General features: G+C 52.6%; 1 protein-coding gene across 1 annotated transcript in view; it reads left to right on the top strand.

Annotated features, from left to right (window-relative positions):
- The first annotated feature begins 596 nt into the window (after positions 1 to 596).
- Positions 597 to 9,302, top strand: part of LOC129708087 (solute carrier family 22 member 23) — a 93,998-nt gene continuing 85,292 nt past the window's right edge. The window contains exon 1 of the mRNA XM_055653631.1: positions 597 to 1,218. Coding sequence (XP_055509606.1) covers positions 835 to 1,218 — 384 coding nt within the window. The 5' untranslated portion in view covers positions 597 to 834. The remainder of the gene's footprint in view (positions 1,219 to 9,302) is intronic.

Genomic DNA, 9,302 nt, shown 5'->3' with positions numbered 1-9,302 from the left:
TTTTAGCCACTGGGAACCATTTATTCAAGAGAGAGCTAGATAGAGCTCTTAAAAATAGCCGAGTCAGGGGATATGGGGAGAAGGCAGGAACGGGGTACTGATTGTGGATGATCAGCCATGATCACATTAAATGGTGGTGCTGGCTCGAAGGGCCGAGTGGCCTATTCCTGCACCTATTGTCATGTTTCAGTAACTAGGTTTCTGTGACAGGTATCGGGGTAGAGTTACCTCAGCCTGTGGCAGTCCCGGCTCTGCAGGGAGAGGGGGTGGGGGAGAGAGAGAGGAGGGAGGTAGAGAGGAGGAGGGGAGAGAGAGGGAGGGAGGGAGAGAGAGGGAGGGAGAGAGAGAGGGAGGAGGGAGAGAGAGAGAGAGGGGAGGGAGAGATAGAGAGAGAGAGGAGGGAGAGAGAGGAAGGAGGGAGAGGGAGAGAAGAGAGAGGGAGGGAGAGAGGGAGAGAGGGAGAGAGAGAAGGGAGGAGGGAGAGAGGGAAGGAGGGAGAGAGGGAAGGAGGGAAAGAGAGAAGGCGGGAGAGAGAGGAGGAGGGAGAGAGAGAAGCCGGGAGAGAGGGAAGGAGAGAGAGGAGGAGGGAGAGAGAGAGGAGGAGGGAGAGGGGGCGGTGCTGCGGTGAGCCGGCTCGGCTGGGGCGGGGTTGAGTCTGCAGGCGGGGACTGTACGGGGCCGGGTCGCGGCTGCACCGACTCGGATCCTCCAGCGCCCGGGACTCACCGCCAGCCCGACCCGACCCGACCCGAGCCGACCTCCCTGCCCGCTGACTGCGCTCCCCGCCCGGACAGAGCCGCTCCACCGCCCCTTCTCTCCCCCTACACTGTGGTGATGAGGAGGGAGCGGGTGGAGGGTCCACCGAGCCATGTCTCCCCCCTCTCTCCCACTCCCTCTCCCCGCTGCCCGTGGCCGGCGGCAGCTTCCCGGAGGCGGCTGCTGGTCCTCGCCTGCCTGCCGGCGCTGCTGCTCGGCCTGGAGACCGGCTCGGCCCCGCTGCTCACCGCCCAGCCCCGGCTGGAGTGTGTCAACGGCAGCCGGGACCACCCGCGGCAGCAGCAGACCCCCGGCCGGGGATTCCCCACGATCCTCCCCAACCCCCGTGGAATCCCCCCCCTCGCCGCCGCCGCCGCCACCACCAACTCCAGCGACAAGTGCCGGTGTAACAGCTGGGATTTCTACCTCCACAACGGGCTGGTCCGTAACATCGTCACCCAGGTACAGGAGGGGGTGGGAGGAGGAGGGGGAGGGGATAGAGGGGATGGGGTGGAGAGAGGAGAGGGAGGGATGGTGGAGGGTGAGAGGGGGCCAGCAGGGAGAGAGGGGGGCAGAATGGTGGCGGGGGTTAGGAGCAGAGGGGAGAAGAGGGAGGGGGTTGGTGGACAGCAGCAGGTTTAGAGGGGGGGTGGGGGTGGGGACAGAGGTGAGGAGAGAGGGGGGGGGGTGGTGGTGGTGGTGGCAGAGAGAGGGTGGGGAGGATGGGAGATGGGGTGGAGGCGGAAGCGGAGCAGAGGGAGTGTTAGAGGGGAGGGAGATGATTGGGGTGAGGGAGGGTGGCGAATGGGGGGGGGGTTTGCTGGGGGGAGGGGTGGTGTTGGCTTTAGAGGGGGGTGAGGCAGAATGGCAACTGGGGGGGCTGTGGGGAGAGGGAGGGGTGCTTGAGATGGAGAGGTGGGGGGAAGAGGGGTAGGGGGTGAGGGGTAAGAGGCGGTAGATTCAGAGGGAGGGGTGTGGAGAGGGGGATCGGTGACATTAGAGCGGTCAGCGGGAGGATGGGGAGAGGGAGGGGAGGGGCAGGAGGGGGAGAGGAGGTCGTAGGTGATGGGAGCAGAATTAGGCCATTCGGCCCATCAAGTCTACTCCGCCATTCAATCATGGCCGATCTATCTCTCCCACCTAACCCCATTCTTCCTGCTTCTCCCCATAACCTCTGACACCTGTTAGGGGAGAGACAGTGGGGCTGGGGGTGGGAGGGAGGGAGGGGGAGAGAGAGAGAGCCGTGGTGGTGGTGGTGGGGGGGAGAGAGAGAGGGCAGGTAGAGGGGGGAGAGAAGGCAAGCAGACGGGGGGGGGGGGAGAGAGAGGGCAGGCAGATCGAGTTCGAGGGGGGGGAGAGGGGGCAAGTCGAGGAGGGGAGAGTGGGCAGGTAGTCGGGGGGGGGGGGGGGGGAGGAGAGGGGAGAGAAGGCAGGTAGATCGAAGGGGGGGGGGGGAGGAGTCGGGGGGGGGGGAAGGAGAGAGGGGGAGAAGGCAGGGGGGGGGTGGGGGGCGGACTTGTTACCCGACCCACAGAGGGCTTTCTGCACTGTGTATTTTGTCTCGGGTTTGCGGCGTCTGCACATGGTGCGGAGACGATTCCTGGTGAGTCTCGTCCTTACCTCCGCAACATGCGCTGGAGGAGAGGGACCAGCGAGCGCTGCAGGAGGTCGAAATGCGACCTTGGCAGACAGCAACCCACCAGTGCTTGTTATGTGTTTATTACATTCGGTCACCTGTTCACTGAATGAGCGCCAGCTAACTCTCGCTGGAGTTTAGAAGGATGAGCAGGCACCTCATTGAAACCTCCCGTATAATAAAGTATCGAAACATAGAAAATAGGTGCAGGAGTAGACCATTCGGCCCTTCGAGCCAGCACAGCCATTCACTGTGATCATGGCTGATCATCCACAATCAGTACCCCGTTCCTGCCCTCTCCCCATATCCCTTGATTCCATTAGTCCGAAGAGCTAAATGCAACTCTCTCTTGAAAACATCATAAAAGACCTGGATAGAGTGGATGTGGGGAGGATGTTTCCACTAGTGGGAGAGTCAAGGACCAGAGGGCACAGCCTCAAAATTAAAGGATGTTCGTCTAGGAAGAGATGAGGTGGAATTTCTTCAGACAGAGAGGGTGGTGAATCGGTGGAATTCTTTGCCACAGACGGCTGTGGAGGCCAAGTCAGTGGATATTTCTAAGGCGGAGATAGATTCTTGATTAGTACGGGCGTCGGGGATTATGGGGAGAAGGCAGGAGAATGGGGTTAGAAACATATAAAATATGTGCTGGAGGAGGCCATTCGGCCCTTCGAGCCAGCGCCACCATTCATTGTGATCATGGCTGATTGTTCCCAATCAATAACCCGCGCCTGCCTTCTCCCCATATACCTTGATTCCAGTAGCCCCCAGAGCTCTATCTAACTCGATAGAGCTCTATCTAACAGAGATACTGTAGATCAGCCATGATTGAATGGCGGAGTAGACTTGATGGGCCGAATGGCCTAATTCTGCTCCTAGAACTCATATGAGCTTATGACCCAAGTAACTGTGGATAGTCCATGTGAACCTGTAGTCAGGATTGAACCCGGGTCTCTGGCTCTGTGAGGCAGCAACTCTACTGCTGCGCCACCGTGCCGCCTTAAGACGGACGTGGCTGGGATCCTTTCTGTGCTTCACACAAGTGGAAGACCCCAGAGAGAATTACATTCAATATTCTATCGAACATAAAACATTGAGAAGTACAGCACAGGTATAGGTGGACAAAAGTGCTGGAGAAACTCAGCGGGTGCGGCAGCATCTATGGAGCGAAGGAAATAGGCAACTTTTCGGGTCGAGACCCTTCTTCAGACAGGAAGAGGCTCTTTCTTATACACGACACCTAGCCAAACTAACCTCCTTTGATGATAGACGTAAAAGGCTGGAGTAACTCAGCGGGCCAGGCAGCATCTCTGGAGAAAAGGAATGGGCGACATATGCTTAGAGAATGGAGTAGCTGGGCTTGTACACTCTGGAGTTTAGAAGGATGAGAGGGAATCTTATTGAAACATATAAGATTTTTAAGGGCTTGGACACGCTAGAGCCAGGAAACATGTTCCCGATGTGGGGGGAGTCCAGAACCAGGGGCCACAGTTTAAGAATAAGGAGTAAGCCATTTACAACGGAGACGAGGAAACACTTTTTCTCACAGAGAGTGGTGAGTCTGTGGAATTCTCTGCCTCAGAGGGCGGTGGAGGCAGGTTCCCTGGATGCTTCCAAGAGAGAGCTAGATAGGGCTCTTAAAAATACCGGAGTCAGGGGATATGGGGAGAAGGCAGGAACGGGGTACTGATTGGGGATGATCAGCCATGGTCACATTGAATGGCGGTGCTGGCTCGAAGGGCCGAATGGCTAATCCTGCACCTATAAAAATTAAAAAAAAATTGGGTCAAGGCCCTTCTTCAGGACCAGCCTGCACGTGATCCATAACCCTCCATTCCCTGTATATCCACATGCTATCCAAAAGTCTCTTAAACACCACTACCATATAGAAACATGGAAAATAGGTGCAGGAGGAGGCCATTCGGCCCTTCGAGTCAGCACCACCATTCATTGTGATCATCCTCTATCAATAACACGTGCCTGCCTTCTCCCCTGCATCTCCTTTCAACCCTGACCCTATCCCTCTCGCCTTAAAGCTATGCCCCCAACATTTGATATTTCCACCCAGGTTCTGACTGTCACAAGTTCACAAGTTATAGGAGTAGAATAGGGCCGTTCGGCCCATCGAGTCTACACCGCCATTCAATCGTGGCTGATCTCTGCCTCCTGATCCCATTCTCCTGTCTTCTCCCCATAACCCTTGACACCCGTTCAAATCAAGATTTGTCTATCTCTGCCTTAAAAAATATCCACTGACTTCGCCACTCAATCTATGTCTGCCAGGTCTTCCTTCAACCTCCGTCATTCTGGCGAAAACCATCCAAGTCTGTCCAACACAGACACATAGAAAATAGGTGCAGGATTAGGCCATTCGGCCCTTCGAACTAGCACCGCCATTCAATATGATCATGGCTGATCATCCAAAATCGGTACCCCGTTCCTGCCTTCTCCCCCACATCCCTTGATTCCGTTTGCCCTAAGAGCTGCATCTAATGCCCCTGTCCCACTTAGGAAACCTGAACGGAAACCTCTGGAGACTTTGCGCCCCACCCAAGGTTTCCGTGCGGTTTCCGGAGGTTGCAGGTGGTTGCTGGAGGTTGCAGGTAGGGTGACTGACAAAAACCTCTGGGGCACGGAAACCTTGGGTGCGCAAAAACCTCCGGGCATAACCTGAAAACATGGGAACCACCTTTTGTGAAACCATATAACAATTACAGGGTGGGGCGCCAAAGTCCTGCCAGAGGTTTCCATTTCAGGTTACCTAAGTGGGGCCTATCCAATTTATTTTTAAATGATACCTCGTGCCGACACACACTTCCACTGGAAGCTCATTCCACACGGCTACCACTCTCTGAGTAAAGAAGTTCCCCCTCATGTTACCCCTAAACTTCTGTCCCAATTAATTCTGAAGTCACCTCTTTCACAACTCTCTGGGTGAAAAAGTGTTTCCTCATCTCCGTTCTAAATGGTTTATCCCTTATTCTTAAACTGTGACCCCCTGGTTCTGGACTCCCCCCAACATCGGGAACATGTTTCCTGCATCTTGCCTGTCCAATCAATCCCTTAAGAATGTTATATGTTTCTATAAGATCCTCCTCTCATCCCTCTCAACCTCTCCCTGTAGCTGATATCCTCCAAATTTCTATCAGCTTCCTATTGATTCATTCAAATAATGGAAGATTGTGTATCCTGAATTTTGAGTGCGGGCTATGAAGTCATTTTTTAAATAATCGCATGAGAGGAATAGATCGGGATAGATACACAGAGTCTCTTGCCCAGAGTAGGGGAATCGAGGACCAGACGACATGGGTTCAAGGTGAAGGGGAAAAGATTTAATAGGAATCTGAGGGGTAACATTTTCACACAGAGGGTGATGTGTGTATGGAACAAGCTGCTAGAGGAGGTAGTTGAGGCTGGGACTATCGCAATGTTTAAGAAACAGTTAGACAGGTACATGGATAGGACAGGTTTGGAGGGATATGGGCCAAACGCGGGCAGGTGGGACTAGTGTAGATGGGGCATGTTGGCTGGTGTGGGCAAGTTGGGCCGAAGGGCCTGTTTCTACACAGTATCACTCTATGACTCAGGGTGATAATAAGCAAGCTGAAACTTGTGCACAAGACATGCCTGAAATGTCTATAAGTGCGTAGGAAGGAACTATAGATGCTGGTTTAAACTGAAGATAGACACAAAAAGCTGGAGTAACTCAGCGGGACAGGCAGCATCTCTGGAGAGAAGGAATGGGTGACGTTTCGGGTCGAGACCCTTCTCCAGAGATGTATTCGAGACCCTTCTTCGGAGGATGGGTCTCGACCCGAAACATCACCCATTCCTCCTCTCCAGAGATGCTGCCTGTCCTGCTGAGTTACTCCAGCATTTTGTATCTATCTAAATGCCTATAAGTGGTTTGTCTGCTTTTTTGTTCCAAGTTTAGAAAGTCCTTGAATGATTTATTTTATTTTACTGGGACATTTTCTACCCTGCTCTTATTCAGTTAGTTAGTTTAGTTTATTGTCACGTGTACCGAGGTACAGTGAAAAGCTTTTTTGTTGCATGCTATCCAGTCAGCGGAAAGACAATACATGATTACAATCGAGCCGTCCACAGTGTACAGATACAGGATAAATAAAGGGAATAACGTTTAGTGCAAGGTAAAGTCCGATTAAAGTTAGTCCGATGGACTCCAATGAGGTAGATGGTAGCTCAGAACCGCTCTCTAGTTGGTGGTGGGATGGTTCAGTTGCCTGATAACAGCTGGGAAGAAACTGTCCCTGACTAGTGTAGATGGGGCATGTTGGTCAGCAGGGGCAAGTAGGGTTGAAGGGCCTGTTTTCGTGCTGTGTGAACCCCCATCTGCAGTTTCTTGTCTCACACATAGTTTTACAGTGTGGAAACAGGCCCTTCAGCCCAGCTTGCCTACACTGGCCAACATGCCCCATCTACACTAGTCCCATCTGCCTGCGTTTGGCCCATCTCCCTCCAAACCTGTCTAGCTGTTTCTTAAACGTTGGGATAGTCCCAGCCTCAACTACCTCCTCTGGCAGCTCGTTCCATACACTCACCATCCTCTGTGTGAAAAAGTTATCTCCATGTATACCAGTCTAAATGCCCTTAGAAACATAGAAAAAGGAGTAGGTTGTTGCAGTACCGCCCAATTGATCATGGCTTCCCACTGTATCCCTTTGCCTTCTCTCCATACCCTCTGATCCCCTTGGCCACAAGGGCCACATCTAACTCCCTCTTAAATATAGCCAATGAACTGGCCTCAACTACCCTCTGTGGCAGAGAGTTCCAGAGATTCACCACTCTCTGTGTGAAAAAAGTTCTCCTCATCTCGGTTTTAAAGGATTTCCCCCTTATCGAGCAAGATATTATAGCGAGCAAGATAGATCACTCGATGAAAAAGACGTAGTGCGGTCATGGGCAGATTCATGGGTAATTTTCGGCCCCATTTCCGTAACCGGCTTCCGTCTCCGCACCAAAGATCCCACAGCGGAGCAAAGATACTAGCGCGGAGACGGAAGCTGGTTACGGAAACATCCTCGTAAAAATGAAAGTTATTTGGTAAAAATCTTCTCATTTTCAGAATTATAATTTATTAACACAAACTGTTCCCCCGCAACGTTGATTACACTGCGAGTCCGGTCGGGTCGGGTCGGGTTACTGAAATGGATGGAAAAAAAGGCCCACGTTCCGCTCCGTTACGTACTACACGTCAGCCCATCGCATTTAGAAGTAGTCATCTATCTTGCTCCGCTATAGGATCTTTGCTTTTTACAGGGTTCCACCTGACGTAGCTCAGTAGAAAAATACTATTTGATTATGCCTGCAAAAGCATTGCTACATTAGCGCTGCTATTTACTGTAATTAGATAATAATACTGTTCCTTGCTCATAATTCATCAATTGATTATCTCTTTAAATTGCAAGATTCATTTAAACCTCATGCTCGAATTTTAAGGTCACAGCTTTCACTGATAGTTTAGTTTAGAAATACAGCGCGGAAACATGCCCTTCGCCCCCCCCCCCCCCCCCCCCCCCCCCCCCTCACTAGGGTCAAGTTTACATTTACACCAAGCCAATTAACCTACAAACCTGCACGTCTTTGGAGTGTGGGAGGACAATAAACAATAGGTGCAGGAGTAGGCCATTCGGCCCTTCGAGCCAGCACCACCATTCAATGTGATCATGGCTGATCATCCCCAATCAGTACCCCATTCCTGCCTTCTCCCCATATCCCCAGACTCCTCTATTTTTAAGAGCCCTATCTAGCTCTCATGAAAGCATCCAGAGAACCGGCCTCCACCCCCCTCTGAGGCAGAGAATTCCACAGACTCACCACTCTCTGTGAGAAAAAGTGGTTCCTCGTCTCCGTTCTAAATGGCTTACCCCTTATTCTTAAACCGTGGCCCCTGGTTCTGGACTTCCGCCAACATCGGGAACATGTTTCCTGCCTCTAGCGTGTCCAAAACCGGAGATTCCGGAGAAAGCCCGGGCGGGTCATGGGGAGAACGTGCGAACTCCGTACAGACAGCACCCCTCATAGTCCGGATGGAACCCGGGTGTCTGGCGCTGTGAGGCAGCAACTCTACCGCTGCGCCACCGTGTGTGAGTTTCGTTTGGAGATGCAGCGTGGAAACAGGCCCTTCAGACCACTGAGTCCGCGCCGGCCAGCGATCCACTCTCCTACACACACTAGGGACAATTTACATTTGTACCGAAGCCAATTAACCTACAAACCTGTACGTCTGTGGAGTGTGGCATGCCGCCCAGTTAGTTATCCACCCTTCTCCAGGAGGTGAGTGAGGAGTGAGGGTTGCAGAAATATGCAAGGCATGATCAGTAAGTTTGCAGAGAATACTGAAATAGGAGGCACAGTGGCGCAGAGGTAGAGTCGCTGCCTCACAGCGCCAGAGACCCGGGTTCGATCCTGACTACGGGTGCCGTCTGTACGGAGTTTGTACGTTCTCCCCGTGACCTGCGTGGGTTTTCCCCGGGTGTTCCGGTTGCCTCCCGCACTCCAAAGACTTGCAAGTTTGTAGGTTAATTGGCTTTGGTAAAATGGTAAATTGTCCCTAGTGTGTGTAGGATAGTGTGCTTGTGTGGGGATTGCTGGTCGGCGCAGACTCGGTGGGCTGAAGGGCAGGTGGGGCTAGTATATTGGACACATTGACCAGTGTAGGCAACTTGGGCCGAAGGGCCTTTCTCTGCGCTGTATCTATAAAACTAAATTAAACATCCCTCTGATATCTTTGTTGTTGATGTTTATGGGAGCATTGGGGGTGACTGACAACCAGTTAAAACTTTTGAGTTTTAAGTTTTAAGAAGGAACTGCAGATGCTGATTTAAACCGAAGATAGATACAAGAAACTGGAGTAGCTCAGCGGGACAGGCAGCATCCCCGGAGAGAA

The sequence above is a fragment of the Leucoraja erinacea genome, chromosome 2, assembly GCF_028641065.1.
Source record: "Leucoraja erinacea ecotype New England chromosome 2, Leri_hhj_1, whole genome shotgun sequence".
NCBI lineage: Eukaryota > Metazoa > Chordata > Chondrichthyes > Rajiformes > Rajidae > Leucoraja > Leucoraja erinaceus.
The sequence above is the reverse complement of the archived record's forward strand: the minus strand, read 5'-3'. Positions and strand labels throughout refer to the sequence as shown.